At 43.7% G+C, this 20,160-nt stretch overlaps 1 protein-coding gene across 1 annotated transcript; it reads right to left on the bottom strand.

Annotated features, from left to right (window-relative positions):
• Nucleotides 1-1,556: 1,556 nt before the first annotated feature.
• LOC142287022 (protein kinase C delta type-like) lies at nucleotides 1,557-5,892 on the bottom strand. The gene is made up of 10 exons (XM_075333418.1): nucleotides 5,802-5,892; nucleotides 4,886-4,974; nucleotides 4,565-4,735; nucleotides 4,261-4,352; nucleotides 4,069-4,131; nucleotides 3,777-3,915; nucleotides 3,477-3,668; nucleotides 3,232-3,363; nucleotides 2,951-3,138; nucleotides 1,557-2,138 (listed from the first exon to the last, which is right to left on the bottom strand). Exons 1-10 carry the CDS (start codon nucleotides 5,890-5,892, stop codon nucleotides 2,108-2,110), a joined length of 1,188 nt encoding a protein of 395 aa, XP_075189533.1. The 3' UTR covers nucleotides 1,557-2,107.
• Between the last annotated feature and the right edge of the window lie 14,268 nt (nucleotides 5,893-20,160).

The raw sequence follows: 20,160 nt of genomic DNA, 5'->3' as shown, positions 1-20,160 counted from the left end.
GGAATTGTCCCTAAAAAGAGGAAAATTCATTAGGGCTTCATAACGGGATAGGGTCATTACCGCTGTAAATAAAAGGGTACTGAGGACAGATTTTGTTGCCCAGTAGGAGCAGAGTATGTGGTTTTTGTTGTTTTTTCAATAAATTCATGTTGAGGCTAATACCCCTATTATTTTCTATTTCAGAGACATTGGTGAAGCTCCATGAACAGAAATGGAAGGCCATGGGTTTTATGTATTGAAGGGCATAGAAATTGGTTTGCTGGGCGATTAATTGTAGGGATTCTTGGGTGGCAAAAATTTTAAAAAAATCAAAGGAGGTAAAATTAGTGACGTCAACTTTTCTACCATAGGCTGCTGGAAACTGGGGAATTTGCGGGGAAAAGGACTGATCAGGATAGTTCTATGAAGAGGGGACTGCAGAACTTGGCCCTGCCACTGACGTTTCAGCAGTGACGACTGACTCTGCTACCATCAGGCTGTGGGATCCTGTGGAGGAAGCCGAGTTGTCACTGTTTCAAAACAGTTCTGCTTTAGAGGCAAATTCTGTATCTGTCCCGGAACTGCCGTAGCAAAGCAGCGTATACGCCTGCTCCATAGTAAGCATTCTGAGGGCCTCTATTGTATTTTATATACTTGCCTAACATTAAAAGAATAAAACCTAAAAGCAAACCTAACACTAGTAAACCTAAACCTAATCTAAGACTGGTATTTTTTTAGTTGTATTTTATTATTTTTCTTTTATTATACTTTTGTTGTGTAAATTTTATAAAACCCAGAACACTAAACCCTAACCCAGCTATTAGTAAAGACAGAAAGAAAAAATCATAAGATAAAAAAAAATAAATAAAAATTAAAATGCAATCTGATTAGGGGGATGACACGGGGAATGGTGTTGGGGTGATGATCTGGGGGTGATGATCAGGAGATTAGGGTAGGGTTCAATGATTTGATCTTGAACTTGATTCTAACTTCACTGACAGGACAGCACTTGTATCCCTCTCATCTCCCAGAACAACTACAAGGAGAGAAGAGAGAGGCACAGGATCACCGTTATGTAACTGGCCTCGTTCGTGTTCTCCAGGTTCTCTGTTATTCCTGGTAGCTGAAATCCTGGAGATTTTGCAGCTCTGGGGGCACAATTTCCTTATTCCCTATTTCCTGAGTGACCGCCATTTTAATGCGCATTGGTGGTTGTTAAGGGGTTAAAGAAACATTAAAACATTGCATCAAACAGGGAACAGTGGCCAGGTCCGCACGCCTGGAAGTCAGTGGAAGTGTCACCTTAGGAAAGAACGACTGAATCTTTCAGAAATCTAGAGACTGAAGGGAGATTTATATTGAGGTGTTACTCCCTGGCTGAGATTTTAGTGAAAAAACACAATCATAGGGGAAATGTATCCAAATTATTGGAAGGAAGAGTAAAGCAGTGACCCATAGTGACCAGAAGTTCAGCCCTGATGTGAATAAAAATTAATACAGTACACCCTGTTCTCTTTAAGGGTAAATAGAAAAAAATACTTATACATAAGATATAAATTGAAACTATTACTAGCACATGATGGTGAATTGTCCTGTTTATTGCTTGTAAAAGTCCTCTTAGGTTCCTCTATGCCACTAGTGGTTGTAGTAGGAGATCCACCTAGGGCAGAAGATGACAAGTTGCCATTGTTTTTATGTTGTGTTTATCCATCGGCACTCAGGAGAGGAAAAACCCCCTGTGGGGGAAACCTCTAGGGAACCATGGCCTATGGATAACTGTCCTTCCCTGGGGGCACAAGGCAACATGCCATCTAGAAGTTCTGGTCCACGGTCATTTTACTGACTCCTGGTAGGATTTTCATGATCTTCATCTTCTTCTTGTATTTGGACACTGCAGAGCACCAGAATGTAGCAACACCCCCATCCTTCAATAGGAAGGAGTGGATATGGCTGCATGTTACACTGCAGGTCACGGCCCTCAGGACACTCCTAGTGTTGATTGATTAGGAGCCAGGACTGACAAGTAGTCAGGAGTGCACTCTAAGACTCGTTGGCTCTTTCTGGTGCATATCATTTCCATTAGAAGCTCTGCTGGGGCATGTCTTCAGAGCTCTTTATTTCCACCATCTTATCCTCCTCCAGATTCTGTGGTAGGCGACCTTCACAAAAAGAGATACTAGGTTAGAAATAACTTTTACATATTAATGGGACACATGAAATGGGATTATCTTAATGGGAAAACACCTCCAGGTTTGGCCCTATGGGCAATCAGCAAACTGTAAGCAACACTAAAGGGTGCTTTACACGCTGCAACATCGCTAGCGATTGCTAGCAATGTCGCGAGCGTTAGCACCTGCCCCCGTCGCTTGTGCGACATTTGTTGATCGCTACCGTAGCAAAAATTATTGCTACGTCAGCGTCAAACGCACATACCTTGGCAGCGACGTCGCTGTGACCGCCGAACAATCCCTCCCTCAAGGGGGACGTGCATTCGGCGTCATAGCGACGTCACTGCGGCGTCACTAAGCGGCTGGCCAATAGAAGCGGAGGGGTGGAGATGAGCGGCACATAACCTACCTCCTTCCTTCCGCATTGCTGGTGGATACAGGTAAGGAGTTGTTTGTCATTCCTGCGGTGTCACACATAGCGATGTGTGATGCCGCAGGAATGACAAACAACCTCGTTACTCACCTGACAACGATATTTGGTGTTTGGGCGATCTCTCCAAAACCAACGATTTTAACCACTTTTGCAATCGCTGATGGTCACTCGTACGTGTTACACGCTGCGATGTCGCTAACGACGCCGGATGTGTATCACAAACACTGTGACCCCAACGATAAATCATTAGCGATATCGCACCATGTAAAGCACCCTTAAGAGTTTTCCTCACTACACTGTGCTAACTGATTCTCATGGGACAAGATGGGGTTTCATGACCCCTATCCCAGTCCCATTTACAATGACTCACCTGTGATGGGGTGTTTTAGGTCTCCGATTAGGTGTTTTAGCTTTCTGCATCTGCTTTACAACCTTCCATCCATCATCAGCAAATGTGAATCCACAGAAAAGATTTTGATTTTTTTTAGCCATTCGTGGTTTAGTGGCTTCGGAGAAAGAAAGGACATCTTTCATTGCATCTGATGTCATCACTGGTGGCTGTGGACAAAATATTCAAGAATCAGTGTTTATAAAGAAGTCACACAATAGAGATGTACTGCTGTCACCATCTTCTCTGGGTCATATACTTACAGGTGGTAGGTGGAATGGTGGAGATGCTTTGTTGCCGCCCTCTATTTCTGTCCAGTTGATCTCCGTAAAGAATGGATGATCTTTAATGTTGTCCACAAATTTCTGCCGACTCTTTGGTGACTTATCCAAGAGCTGGGAACATACAATGAAGACATTTATTCAGCCTTCAGTCATTATCCTTTTTTATTGTTGTGTTTTTCATAGTATTCAAAAACTTTATTACTGAGTTGTGCCTTTATACTCACCCCCTTTATGACGGCTTTGACTTGGGGGTCCAGTTCTTTTGGGAAGGCAGGATCATCATTGATCAGTGCCTTCTCGATGTTCTCCTCAATTTCATCTTCACTGAATGGATATCTGCCAGTAGCCATCTCATATATCACAACACCAGCAGAGAACCAGTCCACTGCTGTGTTGTATGGCTTCTCTAAAAGAATCTGTGAAGACATAAAGAAGACAATAAGAATATTGACCAGACAGCGGAAGACATAGAGATGTCCAGTCTTGTATTGAGATAACTCAGGGACATGTAAATGATTCCTCACCTCAGGAGCCATATATTTAAGCGTCCCGGCCCATCCTGTCGTTTTTGCATTGCCAAAGATGTTCATCACGGCAAGACCAAAATCAGCAATCTTCAAGTGACCATTGTTGTCCAGTAAGATGTTGTCTGATTTTATATCTCTGGTAGAAAAAAAGAGATAATAACATATTTATTATATTAACCGGGCGGAAGACCCCATTGTGGCCTGAGATAAAAAGTGTCTACAGAGGGCATTAGGATGAGGGTATAAGACTATTCATACCAGGTCTACATAGAAGGTGTGCCGTACTTACCTGTGTATAATGCCTCTGCTGTGGAGAAACTGCAGCCCACAGATCAGCTCAGCTGCAATAAATCTGATGAGAAAAAAAGAAATCCATCAAAATCCAATATTTCATCCACTAAACTAAGAGAGTGATAATGACATAAAGCCGAATATCCCTGACAACCATTATCTTCATCTAATATATGACATTCTATCTTACCTGATGGCTGGAATGGGAATAGGGGCATACGTTGTGATGAAGCCTCTAAGGTCTCCTCCACTGAGATATTCCATGGCGTAGAAAACATAGTCCTGTGTAAAACAGAGGAAATAATGAGGGTAAATGAAATATTGTCGATATGAGGCACTGGTTGCACTGGTTTTAATCAATGTTCTTCTAAGTCACATTCTTTTAACAAATACTATGACTGTGACCTAGAAGAACATTGCACACAAATTGGCACATAGAGTAGATAAATTTAATACATCAATGACTCAGAAATGTTGGATTATGAGCCTCTTACCTGGGACTGGAAGGTGGCAAAAGCCCGAGAAATGAATGGACTCTTCCTAATCATCTCCAGGACCTGTCGCTCTATCAGGACATCGTCTCTTGAGTCCTTGACTAGGAGCCTCTTCTTCACCATCTTCACTGCCAGTTGTTTTTGGCAGGCCTGATGTGTGGCCAACATGACCTGGAGAATACAGAGAGTTAGAACTGGAGGAAAGGCCTGAGCTGCCATGAGATGTGATGAGAAGATGTGAAGCAGTGATGCTCCTAGAGTCATATTACTGCTCCACATCAGACACATGAGGAAGATGTCACCACAATGTCTAATACTTACTTTACCATATGAGCCCTCTCCAAGGATTTTATGGAAGGTGAAGCTCTCCACTCCCGTCACAATGATGGGAGATTCAGCTGGTGTTATACCTGGTGGGGAAGGGAGAAATAAGATGTGACAGAAAGCCAATATCTGTATGTGAATATAATAGTTCATGCAACACAATCTCCATTTTGTTACGTTATCTGACTTCTTACATAAATCTCAACTTTCACTCTTTATTTGATTTGTCTTAATTTTTACTTTTTATTATATATCATAACCTCTGCTCTAATTAAGTTTTTTTGGAACAATGAACCACAGCATTACGCAAAAAGATAACCACTGCAGAACCAAACCAGCAGACTATAATCAAAAAATATATTATAGGGAAGTGTCTTACCATTAACAATAAATTACATGCTTTTTGATATAAATGATGTAATTCATTATTAAAAATGTGATTATATTATATTATGCTATATTGTATTAAGATTGTTTTATCTTTCATGTATTATGATTAGCTTATATTCTATGTCTTGTTAAATACTTATTGGTTATTTTCTAAAACCTGCTCTTACTATAATAAAGGGGGGATAACAGGTTTGGCCCCCAGAGAGACACTTTGATGTACACACCATGTGTCTATGTATTTTGCTTCTCCATCTGACCACTATCCCCAGAGGGAGATGGCATACAGACAATAGGCTATAGGGGGCTTCATAGAAATACCATTTCTGGAGCCCATTGTATTTCTGCAGTAAGAAAATAATAGACTTAGCTAATGCCAAAGTGGCCTCCTACAGATGGGTACAAAAATATAGGGGGGTACCAAAGAGAAACAAGACCGTAATCATAATAAGTGGGTTCCTACGAAAAATCCTGTCATTGACTAAATTTGGGATATTGGGTCTCTGTGTCTTAGATCTGTACTCACCTGAGAGCTGCTCAGTGTCAGTATTGGGGTAAACACTGGGTCCATCCACAGCTTTGTCTCCCATCGCTTTTTCCATTTTTTTCTTTTTCATGATACTCTCTGGTATCGGGCTTCCAGGTCTTTTTGAAGCTTTGATAATGATGCCATCTTTTTCCTTTTTTTTCTTTTTCATGATACTCTCTGGTATCGGGCTTCCAGGTCTTTTTGAAGCTTTGATAATGATGCCATCTTTTTCCTTTTTTTTCTTTTTCATGATACTCTCTGGTATCGGGCTTCCAGGTCTTTTTGAAGCTTTGATAATGATGCCATCTTTTTCCTTTTTTTTCTTTTTCATGATACTCTCTGGTATCGGGCTTCCAGGTCTTTTTGAAGCTTTGATAATGATGCCATCTTTTTCCTTTTTTTTCTTTTTCATGATACTCTCCTGTATCGGGCTTCCAGGTCTTTTTGAAGCTTTGATCATGTTTTGATTGGTGCCCTCTTGTTCACCCTCTGATGCTTCTATTCTCCTCTTTCTTGAGACCTTACCAAGTCTCTCTCCCTTTCTCTTCCTATTATTCAGCTCCATAGATGTCGTTTTGGGCTGAGGAAGGTCCTGTCCACCTCTAGGGCGCTCCCGGATGTAGTCTAGAACTGCTCCCATGACAGGCCTTCTGCTTTTCAGTCAAATATTTTATATCAAACCAAAATTTGCCAAGCGCAAGAAAAATTGCCCTCACCCACTAAGTGATGAAAACAACTTGATAATATTCAGGCTGCAGAGACATTTCATTGATTCTGTGACATCACAAAGGCAATTGTGACATCATCATATTCTAATGATCACATGACATGACAGAGGGGCCAAAGCCAAAGGTCAAGTGACATCACAGCGGAACCCAAGCCAAACGTCAAGTGACATCACAAAGGGACCAAAGCCAAAGTTGAAATGACAGCAATGATGGGCCAGTGACATCATGAGCCTGGCTTATAGGCCTGAGTTTATTAACAGTTGTAAAGTTTCTGTATAATTTCTGAAAAGCTAATGTCACACCAAAATAAAACCTTTTCAATACAAAACCCTTAATTAATATTAATTTATATTTTGACAGCTTTTCTTTTTGCGTTTACACAATTTATCACTTATTTTAAATAACGTAAAATATTGATAAGAATAGATATGTTAAAAATGTATATTTATTTAAAACGTTATTTATTTTGGGTCAGTTTTGATAAATGATGTCCATTTTTACAGGTATTTACCATAGAGACTTTATATTTTAGAACATTCGTATTCAGATTAGATATTCTTCAGTGAGCAAAATAGCCTGGACTCTACACTGATATAAAAAGTCTGCACACCCCCATTAAATGCCATGTTTTTATCAAGTAAAACAATCATACCAAGAAGACTCATTTAAGAACAGTTTTCCCATTTTAATGTCATCAAGAATCTGAACAAATGAATTGAGTAACAAAGGAGTGAAATAAAAACAAAAAAACTAAATGAATGTGATGACATACATTTAGGTCCATAAATATATTTGGATACTGACACAAATGTTGTTTTTTTTACCTGGTTACTAAAACATATTCAAGTTATAGGTATATAATGGACATGGACATAAAGTTCTGACTTTTAGCTTTCATTTGAGGGTATCCACATTAAAATTAAATGAAGGGTTTAGGAGTTTCCGCTCCTTTACATGTGCCCCCCTGGTTTTAATGGGCCCAAAAGTAATTGCACATTTGACTCTCAGGCTGGTTCATGGGCCGGTGTGGGCAATGCCTTTGATGTTTTGTTCTCAATTAAGCACATAAAAGGCCTGGAGTTGATTTGAGGTATGGCACTTGCAATGGCACCCAAGTGCAAAATTTTGACCTGGCCCCGTCCTCGTCCCCATCCCCCTCGTGCTACAGGATAATTATGCTAACACTTGGCTCTTAACCTCAGCACCCAGCTTTCCCATACTCCTTTATCCTGATATAATATCTAGTATTATAATGCACCCCCCTAGGCCTTCATATATAATAATGCAGCCCCCATAGTATTCCATATATTATAATGCATCCCCCATAGTCCTTTATATCATATAATGCATCTCATAGTTCTCCATATATTATAATACACTCCCCTAGTCCTCCATATAGTATAATACATTTCCCATAGTCCTCCATATAGTATAAAGCACCCCTATGGCCCTCCATATATTATAATGCAGCCCCCTTATACCTCCATGTAGTATAATGCACCCCTCAAACGCCTGCATATAGTTCAATGCACCCCCATAGTCCTCGATATAGTATTATTTAGCACCCATATAGTATCATGTAGCCCCCTCAAAATAATCATGCAGCCCCCATAAAGTTTCATGCAGCCCCCATAAAGCATTATGCAGCTCCCATATTTTTCCATATTGTAGCATAGAACTCCCATATCATTTAATGCACCCCTTAGTCATCTGTCTGCCATGAATAAATACATACTCACTTCTCCTTGTGCCCCCGCTGCTCCGGTCCCCTCAGTATGTCCACTGTTCTGCTGCTCGGCACATCTCAGCACAGTTTGCAGTAGTGATGTCATCATCGCAGTCCGCTGTGCTGACACGTCAGAGCGCAGACACAGCGGGAGAATGATGAGAGAGGAAGCATGATGCTCACTCGTCATTTTTTTCAATTGTATTGGCATCCGTGATGCCAATACAATTGAATGTGCAATCCCCAGGGTCGGTCGGAAGGCGACCCCTGCAACCGCGATCGTTCTGCCCCTGGGTGCGTGCATTTTGAAGTTGTTGCTGAGCAGTAAACATGCAATCAAAGAGCTTTCCATGTAAGTAAAACAAGCCATCCATCATCAGCAAAAACAGAAAAAAAATTCTGAGAAATTGCTACAATATTAGAAGTGTCTAAATTTACAGTTTGGTACATTCTGAGAAAGAAATAGAGAAAACAATAGTGATCTCAACAATGCAAAAAAACCTGGATATCCACAGAAGACAATACTGCTGGATGATCACAGAATAATTATGATGGTGAAGAAAAACCCCTTCACAACATCCAACCAAGTGAACAACACTCTCCAGATTGTAGGCATATAAAAATCTAAATCTACCATAAAGAAAAGACTGCATAAAAGAAAATACAGAGGGTTCACTGCACAGTGCAGCCACTCATAAGCCTCTAGAATAAGAAGGTTAGATTGGTCCTTGTTAAAAAAAGAACCCTTAAAAAACAGTACAGTCCTGGAAGAACATTCTTTGGACAGATGTAACCAAGATCAACCTCTACCAGAATGATGGAAAGAAAAAAGTAGGGTGAAGGCATGGTACAGGTCATGATCCAAAGCATACCTCATTATCTGTAACACTCGGCGGAGGCAGTGTGATGGCCAGGCATGCATGGCTGCCAGTAGCACTGGATTCTTAGTGTTTATTGATGATGTGATACAGGACAGAAGCAGCCAGAAGAATTCTGGGGTTTTCAGAGACGTATTGTGCGCTCAAATCCAGCCAAATGCAGCCAAACTGATTGGTCGCCATTTCATAATACAGATGGACAATAACCCAAAACATAAAGCCAAATTAACGCAGGAGTCATCACCTGATCTCAACCCCATAGTGCCGTATTTCATTTGTTAAAGACTAAACTTTACATAGGCCTGCAACACACATCCGTGTTTCCAGTACGTGTTTGGTACATTTTTGCACGTACCGGAGACATGGAGACACGGACACAAATGTTACTCTATGGTAGATGGTACACACACGTAAAATCACACGGAACGTGTGTCTGTGTGGTAAGTACGTGTGTACGTTTTTCTACACGGACGACATGTCAGTTTTTGGCTGGCAGCATGCAGGCATGGACCCGCTATAGTCTATGGGTCCGTGCCTGCACACAGAGTATGTCCGTATTCAGCACGTTTCGTCCGTGTGCGTTTTTAAATGAGCGATCTATTTTTTTTTTTTTTTTTATTATTAAAGTCAGTCTACTTACCTTATTTTCTACTGTTCTCAGTCATACTTACATTGGCGCTCGGTCTTTTTCTTCCCCCGGCTCATACTTACCAATCCCCGATCACCAGCGCGGCGAGGAACAGCTGTGCAGAGAATACGCGGCAACAATTACTTTGAAAATGCCAGCCGCTCATTAACCAATCTCGTATTCCCTGCTTTCCATGCACACAGGTGCCTGTGATTGGTTGCAGTCAGACACGCCCCCACGCTGAGTGATAGCTGTCTCACTGCACCCAATCACAGCAGCCGGTGAGCGTGTCTATACTATGCAGTAAAATAAATAAATAATTAAAAAAAACGGCTTGCTGTTCCCCCCCCATTTTAATACCAGCCAGATAAAGCCATACGGCTGAAGGCTGGTATTTTCAGGATGGGGAGCCCCACGTTATGGGGAGCCCCCCAGCCTAACAATATCAGTCAGCAGCCACCCACAATTGCCGCATACATTATATGCGACAGTTCTGGGACTGTACCCGGCTCTTCCCGATTTGCCCTGGTGCGTTGTCAATTGGGGTAATAAGGAGTTAATGGCAGCCCATAGCTGCCATTAAATCCTAGATTAATCATGTCCGGCGTCTCCCCGAGATACTTTCCATGATTAATCTGTAAGTTACAGTAAATAAACACACACACACCTGAAAAATCCTTTATTTGCAATAAAAAGCACTAACAAATACCCTCGTTCACCACTTTATTAAGCCCGAAAAACCCCTCCATGTCCGGCGTAATCCACGGAGGTCCAGCATCGCATCCAGCTCTGCTACATGAAGGTGTCAGGAGCTGCAGCAGACACCGCCGCTCCTGTCAGCTCCACAAAGCTACTGAAGAGAGACGCGCGATCTGCTCAGCTGTCACTAAGGTAACTCGTGGCCACCGCTGTATCCTCCAACTGTGACAGCAAGACGCCCGAATGACAGCGATGTAGTCACAGGCGACTTGGTGTCACAGTTGGAGGATACCTTACCTTACCCTTACCTGGGCATATGGTGTGTATGACATGGTCAGATACATCCGGTTTACTTTATGATAGAGGGACTCTGAAACTCACAAAGCCTATGCGGACTATGCAAGAACTTCCAAAAAGAGAAGGAAAGAGGGCCTCTGATACACCCTGAATTAGACATAAAAGTGGGTAGTGGGACTGCTACACTCACAAAGACTATGCACTAAGTGCAAGGGCTGCCAAAAATTAGAAGGAGGGACTGTAATATACCCAGTAAGAGATGTAGAGGAGAGACTGTGATTCAATCCTGATGCAATTTTACAAAGAATATGACTTCCGAAACTTCCAAAGGCTTTGTACTCAGTGCAAGACCTAGCTAGAATTCACAGGACGGATTGTAATACACACAGCAAGAGACAGAGAAGAGGCCTCTGACTACATTTTGTGTCAATTGTAAAAAGATTCAGACTCCTACCTTTGTACAGCCTATGCACTCAGTAGAAGAACTATCTAGAATCCCAAGGAGGGATTATACATGCAGCAAGACATCAAGAGACGGAGAGGAGAGACTCTGATTAAATTCTAGGACAATTGAAAAAAATATCATCTGCCATCCAACCGACAACCTGTTAGCACTGTTTGGACTTCAGGAGTGTTGTCCCCCCCCCCCCCGCAAAGTGGGACAGTAAGGTAGGTCTGGTGGCTGATCCTTTTCGTTGTAGTCACGCAGCAGGCACAGTTTCTCCTACCTCCATGCGTGCACCATCAGTAGCACGTCCTCATCCCCATCCGTTAATGGGGATGACCCCATGCGGCTAACAACTGTATTAATCAGTAATAGTTATTTGGAATAGATGGCCATATTTGCAGAGTCTGTGTGGTTCAAGAACAACAGAAAACTGCCACAAATGTCTATGTTTGCAATTTATACCCTGTAATGTATTTATCTAGGGAGCAGTGAGCAGTTTGATAGCCCCATTGTTTATGTAGTTGTTGGAACACAAATTTGAAAAATTACAATTTGCATTTTTTTCACTCATTTTTATTATTTTTTTTGTACATTCTAAGAAACACACTTACAATTTTTTTACACTAGTTTTTCAATGTAATTACCAGTCCAGCGAGTCACACGTAAGGGCCAGGTCCCAACCGACTCGATGTGCGTTTCGCAAGAAAAGCTTTGTCCAGGAGCATATTTTACCTTATTTACCACATGCGCACTTTTGCGAGCGTAACATCTTCCTGGGGTCATCTACAACCACAGATAAGATGAGGCTCACAGAGCCTCTTCCTCCATTTTCTGTACTTTCCTAATGGCCCTTCTGCTTTAAAATGAGAGTTGTAATTATTTGCAGTTCTGATGTCATCCAGTTATAGCTCAGGCAAGATCACGGCTTCATCTATGATCCATGATGTCACTCCCTTGTAACCCTTATTTCAGTGGCCAAATTAAATGTGTGACGCACCTGCAGCTATCGAACCACTCTGATCCAGGGTTGCTGTGGCTCGACATTCTCCGGACCCGGGGGCTTGCGGCCTCTGAAATGTAAAGGTGGGGTATTTACAGGGGGTAGGAGTTCGTGATGCCACCCGTGGTTCCCAGTAAGAGGAGTTCAGCAGCTGCCAATGAGAGTACCCGGGTGAGATGGAGTGAGGCAGCCAGATGACGTTCCTTCTACGGGTAGGGAAGGTCCCTGGACTCGGGATGATAAGGTGTAGGGGAGCGTGATGCAGGTTGGACGCAGGGAAGGGCAGCATACTCCCTCAGGCCGTGTTGGTGTTGATGCGACTCTAAAGCAGACTCTGACACAGGAGTAAAGCAAGTCTCTGGGTACCACTGACGCTTGAGGGGAGAACATCCGGGACTCCGTTACCGTTGGTATTGCTAATGGTCTGGAGCCTGCCTCAATGCACTGTCTTTTAGAAGTTCTAAGTGACCCCTCGGCCTGAAGCTGTCGGGGTCCCGCTTCCTATCTTTGGATAGAGGAGCTGTGCTCTCGATGACTGACACTTGGGATTTCAGTGGGCCGCATAAGCTGGAAAGCCCTATCCCCCTCGTTGTGTTGGTGCATTAGATCTCTGAGCTCTTGGGGAAAGTTCATAAAGAGTCTACACTCCACATATGAATTATCACGTTGCGTGAAGCTATCCTGTCTCAGTGTCCAAGCAGGCATTGGGGATTCTCAAACAAAAAAGTTATAGGAAATAAAGGAAAAAAAAAAAGCAACAAGGAAGTTAGAGCAAAAAGGGAACTGCAGGGAATTTTTAATTGACATATATTAGAAAAGTGATTAGATTATTTGGTTTTTGACTGCCCTTTTAATTCCAGATCACTATACATTTTGTATTCAGAAAAGGGAGTCTCCTAATGGAATAATGCCAATAAACGGCGTTATAAGATTACTCAGGTTCTGATACTAAAGCGGGTGAAATAAGTATTGAACACGTCACCAATTTTCTAAATAAATATGTATCTGAAAACTCTGTCCTCCCTCTCCCTGGAAGTGCTCCGCATATGGCTGGCTGTATGTGGGTAGAGAGCCGAACTGCCCAATTATTGACTTCCATAACACTCATTATTTGAGTTGAGCCCTTTCAGAGCATCTGACCTAATCGACTAAAGTAACTACTGTAGTACCTGAGTATTTTAGTGCTCGCCCATCATTTCTGATGGCTTATAAAAACTTGTCTAATTACCAAGGTGCCACACAAGAAACATATCATGATAGGTAAAACCAGTAAGCTGTTCAAGACCTTCACAACCTTATTGTTGCAAAACATACTGACGGCATTGGTTACAGAAGAATTTCTAAACTACTGAAGATTACAGTCAGCACTGTTGGGGCCATAATCTTGAAGTGGAAGTAACATCATTTCACTATAACCCAGCCATGACCCGGTGCTCCACACAAGATTTCAGATAGAGGAGTGAAAAGAATTATCAGAAGAATTGTACAAGAGGCAAAGACCACTTGTGGAGAACTACAGAAAAACCTGGATTCAGCAGGTATAATTGTTTCAAAGAAAACAATAAGTAATGCACTCCTACTCCATGGTCTGTATGCACACTCACCACGCAAGACTCCATTGATGAAGAAAAATCATGTTCAAACCATCCAAGGGGGAAATGGTTGAGGAACTAAAGGTGGCTGGGAATTTAGGAGACAGTGATCATGTTGCTCTTGAATTTTGGATGACAAGAGGAGGAAGACCTGTGACGACTCAAATTTTAAGGTTGGACTTTATAAAGGCAGATTTTAATGGACTCAGGAAAAGGATAGGAAAGGTCCAATGACTGAGTGTTCTAAAGCAGTGTTCCCCAACTCCAGTCCTCAAGGCCCACTAACAGTGCATGTTTTCAGGATTTCCTCAGTATTTCACAGGTGATGGAATTATTGATTTGGAATATATTTTTTCTCGACACTTGTTCTTTATGATAGTGGTAAATTTATGTCGATATATTTTGAGTTTATTTGTGAAAATATCAGTATTTTGGCTGCATTTTTTTCCATTTTGTAATTTTTAAGCTTTCAATTTTTATTTTCTTAAACCAGTTAGTCATGCTGTACAAAATAATTAATAAATTTCATTTCCCATATGTCTATTTACATTTGTATCTTTTTTTCAAACGTCATTTTATTTTGTCAGGTTGTTGAAAGTGTTAAAATTTCAGCACCAATTTCTAATTTATTTATTTATTTTTATTAACCAGACCCATTTGTTTAGGGACCTATTCAAACTTAAATGGCCTTTGAGGGGCCTATGTATTGGAAACTCCCCAAATGTGATACAATTTTTAAAACCTGCACCCCTCAAATACCTCAAAACTGCTGTCAAGCAATGCTTTAACCCTCCTGGTGCTTCACAGGATATAATACAAAGTGGAATAAAAAATAATTTTTTTTTACACTTTTACAAGACATAGCACATCAAAATAGACCCCAAAATTTATTACGCAGTTTCTTCTGAGGCCTCTGTTTGGATACACAGCCAGGCTCAGAAGGGAAGGAGCAATATTGGAATTTTGGAACACAAATTTGGTTGAAATAGATTGTGAGCACTATGTTGCATTTGCAAAGCCCCTAAGGTGCCCAAACAGCAGAAACCCCCCACAAGTGACCCCATTATGGAAACTAGACTCATCAAGGATAGCATTTATGGGCATAGCGAGCATTTTGATCCACAGGCACTACACAGAATTTGTCAACATTAGGTCATGATATTGACATTTTTAATTTTTTTCCACACAAATATTGCGTTAACTCTAAATTTCTTACTTTTGTAAGAGGTAATGTGATGCCCCTGGACTAGTCAGGGCGTCACAGGGTACTACACGCTCTTTACCCTTAGTGCAGGACTAAACCCCTCTTGGTTCTGGGTTCCCAACCTATAGTACTGCTTCCATCAGCATCTAAAATCACAATGACACTTCACATCACACCCTGTCAGACACTCCAGTGGGCTGCTGAGCTGGAATAGGGCCGCCCACCTAGGGATCACACAGACTAGTGGTAGGTGACAAGTCAGTCGGCTTGAGGGGAGCAAAGTGAGAGGAAGGGAAGTAGTAGCTCTCTAAGGGAGAGAAAACTGGGGGTTTGAGCTCCCAGGGAAGTTGAGTGAAGGGTTGGGTTGCAGACGGTGGTCTGGGCCCAATTAACCTGCGGAGGATAGTGACTTTATGGACTGCCCCCACGAAGCTCAGAGATTAGGGGCACTAGCTCAACGAGGGGGATAGGGCTTTCCAAGAAATGCAGCCCACAGAAATCCCAAGTGTGAGCTCTTAAGAGCACAGCTCCACTACCAATAGTAGGGAACGGGTTCCGGACAGCTTTATGCCTACGGGCCACCTGAACACTTCTAAATTTATTCACGGAGGCAGGCTCTGAACCATCAGGCAGTACTGTAGGGCTCGGATAACCGGACGAGCTCCCCCAAGAGGGCAGTGGCACCCAGAGACTTGGTTTACCTTGTTGTCAGAGTCTGCTTTTCATCACAGATGCTGTCTGAGTGAGTACATGGTCCTCCACTGCTACCACCAAGACCTGTGCTACCCTGCAGCCGAAAATCCCGAGTCTCTGAGCCTTCCATACCCGTGGAGGGAAACGTCATCTGGCTGCCCCCATTCTATCTCCCCCGGGCACTTCCATCGGCAGCGGCGGTAGTCCCCATTACCACACACCACGGGTGGTGTCACGAACTATCTCTCCCCTGTAAATAGCCCTCCTTTTTTATTTGTAGTGGCCGCAAGCCCCCAGGCCCGGAGACCCTCGAGCCTCAGTGAGCCCCGGATCCGAGCGGTTCGAACGCTGCTGGGGCGGCACAGTAACACCAAAAATGGGGACTCACAATTTGTTACCCAGTTTCTAATGAACGCGGCAATACCCCACATGTAGTCAGAAAGTTCTGTTTGGACAAATGGGAGGGCTCGGAACGGAAAGAGCAATATTTGAATGTTGGAACACAAATTAGACTCTATTTGAAATAGATTGCCATATTTGCAGACCTGTGTGGTTGAAGAACAAGAGAAAACTCCCACAAACGTCATTTTTTGTAAATTCTATCCTCTAATGTCTTATCTAGGGAGGCAGTAAGCAGTTTTATTGCACCATTTTGTATGCAGTTGAAGCAACACAAATTTGAAAAATCACAATTTGCATTATTTTCTCTCATTTTTATGAATCTTTTTTGTGTGTTCTAAAAAAAACACTGAACATTTTTCACTAGTTTTTCAATGTTCAGAAATATAATTTGGTGTACTACTAAACAATTTTTTTCCAGGGATGCTAATTTTTCTGGGGGTAGTTTGGAGGGTTTATTTGGTGGTACCTATGTCGCGGGCGGAGGGGTTGGGAACGCCGCTCGCCTGGGAATCACTGGCACTCGGGTCCGGTGCTTCTGCTCCTCAGTGGCTCGAGTACGGGGCTGGACCCGGGGGCTCGATCAGCGCCTCCTCGCCCACGAGTGAAAAAGGGAGGTTTGGTGGTGGGATGTCGGTTGTGACGCCACCCACGGGGTTGTGGTGATGGTGTGCACCACCGCTGCTGGTGACAGGGGTTCCTGGGAGTGATGGCGGGGAGCAGCTGAGGTGTTGGCCCCTCCATGGGTAGGGGCTGTTGGTCCCGGGGCCCCGGTTGGGTTGGTGAGTAAGGGATAGGTGCAGGTGCCGATGCAGGGAGGCAGTGCGGATGCGGGGCAGTGGTGTAGCGCTGTGCCGGATGGCACTGGTGTACTCACTCAGGTAGTCAATGACAGAGTCTCTGGTAAACCAAACGGCTGGATGGACGGGGCACGCAGTCGGCTGCGGTGTCTTCACTTTCCCCGGATGGGTCTTTCCCTGCACCTGTTTGTAAGTGTTTGACCACTATGGATTCACACAGGTGGTCCGCTCCCCGGCTTGTACGTGTCGGGAGAGCCCGTTTTGCCCGCAGGCGCTGGACCTTGGATCTCTGGCCATTGGCGTTGGCTCTTATCCGGACGGGTTGGGCTGTTACTTTCTGATGGGACTTGGGTGGGAATGAACCCCTGGGGTCCAGATCGCAATCAAAGAATTTGACCGTTACGGCGGCTTCCGAGCCTAGTCGGGGTCTGAGTACCCTGCCTTGGTGCTTAGCTTCAATCTGCTCCCCGGTTCGGTACCGGCGGGCCACCGCCCGACCCTGGTCCTACCGTTCCGCAGACTTCCACTAACGCCTACAGACGGTCACCACCGTCTGCCGACCTTGCTGATGGTGCCTGGGCTCCGACCCAGACACACACAGTCTCCACTTCAACTCCTCAACTCCACTCAACTCCACTCAACTCAACTGACTGCTTTTCCCGCCTCCAGGCCTGTGAACTCCTCGGTGGGTGGGGCCAACCGCCTGGCTCCACCTCACCTGGTGTGGACATCAGAACCTGGAGGGAGGCAACAAGGGTTTTGTTTGACGGGTGTTCCTGACCAGGGGAGGGGTGTGTGTGTGTATGTGATGTTATTCCGTGACCCCTGGGGTCCAGGGCATCACACTTACCTTCATAAATGAGAAAGGTGCACATGTACCATGTTGTGCTCTAGTAAATTTAGTATAATTTGGCACCATATTTGTCACGCTTGGAGGGGATTAATTGGAATAAATAACAGACGGCCCTTGACGCTTATAAGGGATTTGTCAATGCAGTGGTCACCAACCTGTAACTCGGGAGCCACACGTGGCTTGCAGGCCTGTGATGTGTAGCTCATGACCGTCTTCCAGATTGGTGCATTAGAATCTGGTCTAGCAAACAGCTGTGAAGGGCAGGTCTCCAGATGGTGACTTTTGTGAGTTGCCCCAAAAAAGAAGAGCAGATCTAATTTGGGTATGGAACTTAGTGTGATTTCTTTTGAAAAGCTTTGGCTGTCATTATACGTGTAATGAGAGGCTCTGGGTGTCACTACAGTGAGGGGCAGAAGCTGAATGTGGCTTGCAAATCTCTCTCAGAGCTGAATGTGGCTCGTCTCAAGGTCTAGAAGGATGGTAACTAGAGTTGAGCGCGGTTCGCGGTTCGTGGTTCTCCAGTTCGCGGTTCGAGTGATTTGGGGGCTGTTCTAGATCGAACAAGAACTCGAAATTTTTGCTAAAGCTCGATAGTTCTAGTTACGTTCGAGAACGGTTCTAGCAGCAAAAAGCCAAGCTAATTCCTAGCTGGCTTTCCGCTGTAATAGTGTAAGTCACTCTGTGACTCCTACTATTATGAAATTTCAGCGTATAGTGTGCGGGAACAGCGCATTCAGATCACTGCTGCTGGGATAATGACGATCGCCATTTTTTTTTTTTCCTTGTCTTCCTTCCCTAAGCGCGCGCGTGTAGTGGGGCGGGCCAGCATGTCAGCCAATCCCAGACACACACACAGCTAAGTGGACTTTTAGCCAGAGAAGCAACGGCATGTGTGATAGGATGTCCATGTCACATGTCCCTGCATTATAAATACGGGCATCTGCCCGTCTGGACGCCATTATCTGCCTTCTGCGTCTGGGTGTCAGTCACCGCTGGCATAGCTCCTGTCTCCGATACTGCTGTGTACGCTCTACACACAGCGCTTTACAGAATTGGGATAGAAGTTTCTATTAGCCCTTGTAAGGGCTAATAACAGCAGGCTCAGAGCCATAGGTGACAATCAGGTCCGTGAAAACAGATTTTAACAGCTACAGAAGATAACAGCGTCTGTGTAGCTAAGGTCAGGGACTTCCTCGCTGCATTTCCCCATTAGGAGGGATAGAAAGTGAGGCTTCCTTTCCTCTACCCAGACCCACAACCCTGCCACTGTACCCTCCTGCCCTTTGCATACTCAAGCTCATTGTTACTAAGTCATTATACTAGCAAACACTGAGTAAACTTAGTGGCATCCTAAAAGTGGCTGTTGGACTTCCATTAGTGTCCCACTAGTGCAAATCTATTTGCAGCACCTCTGCATTGCACACTCAAACTCATTGTTACTAAGCCATTATACTAGCAAACACTGAGTAAACTTAGTGGCATCCTAAAAGTAGCTGTTGGACTTCCATTAGTGTCCCACTGGTGCAAAGCTATTTGCAGCACCACTGCATTGCACACTCCTGCTCTGTTTTTAATAAGCTATAATAATAGCAAAAAATGCTAACAGTTAGTGGCATCCAAAAAGTGGCTGTTGTACTCCATTTGTGCCCCAATGGTGCCAAGCTATTTCTAACACCTCTGCATAACACCCTCCTGAACATTTTGCAACGCTATTTTTATAGCAAGCTCATGGAATTCTTTGCTGCATTTCACCATTAGGAGGGATAGAAAGTGAGGCTTGCTTTACTGTCCTGGTACACACAGAACACGGCCACTGTACCCACCTGCCCACTTTTGCCACGCTATTTAATTTGCCCAAGGAGATGACACTTTTTCTGCCATCCTAAAATTGTCTGGAATACTAAGTTAGTGTTCCTTTGCTGCCAAGCAAAGTACAACACATGTGCGTTCTACACTCCTTTCCATTTGTGGAACACAATAATTAACTGAAGGTAGTCCAGCCAATCATTCACAAAGGTGCAGGCGTGGATATAATGTTGCCTTCATCCAATGGTGGTTCTCTCGATGTCTGACAGCTCAACAATACCATCTGTTTCCACTTAGAAAACAAGTCACGACCTGGCAATCACACTCCCGCTTACGGGTAAAGGGGTGGAAGTTCATCGTGAAAAAGCATGTGTGACTGCTGTCCCCACAGTCACAGAAGATGAAGAGCACGCAGATGCACTTGATGGAGCAGGCGGTGGTTGCACAGCCCCGCTAGGCCGAATTGTAGCACAGTGAAATTCCCTTTGCGACTTATGCTTCATTTTAAGTCTTGTATTTGGTGGGATCGACAGTATGCAGCAAAACCACGCAACATGAAAGCACTGTTTGCAGTTGGGTTCATAAATGATTATTTCACTTTCCCA

The sequence above is a fragment of the Anomaloglossus baeobatrachus genome, chromosome 2 (assembly GCF_048569485.1).
Source record: "Anomaloglossus baeobatrachus isolate aAnoBae1 chromosome 2, aAnoBae1.hap1, whole genome shotgun sequence".
NCBI lineage: Eukaryota > Metazoa > Chordata > Amphibia > Anura > Aromobatidae > Anomaloglossus > Anomaloglossus baeobatrachus.
Note: the sequence above shows the minus strand (reverse complement) of the source record. Positions and strands in the feature narration are given on the sequence as shown.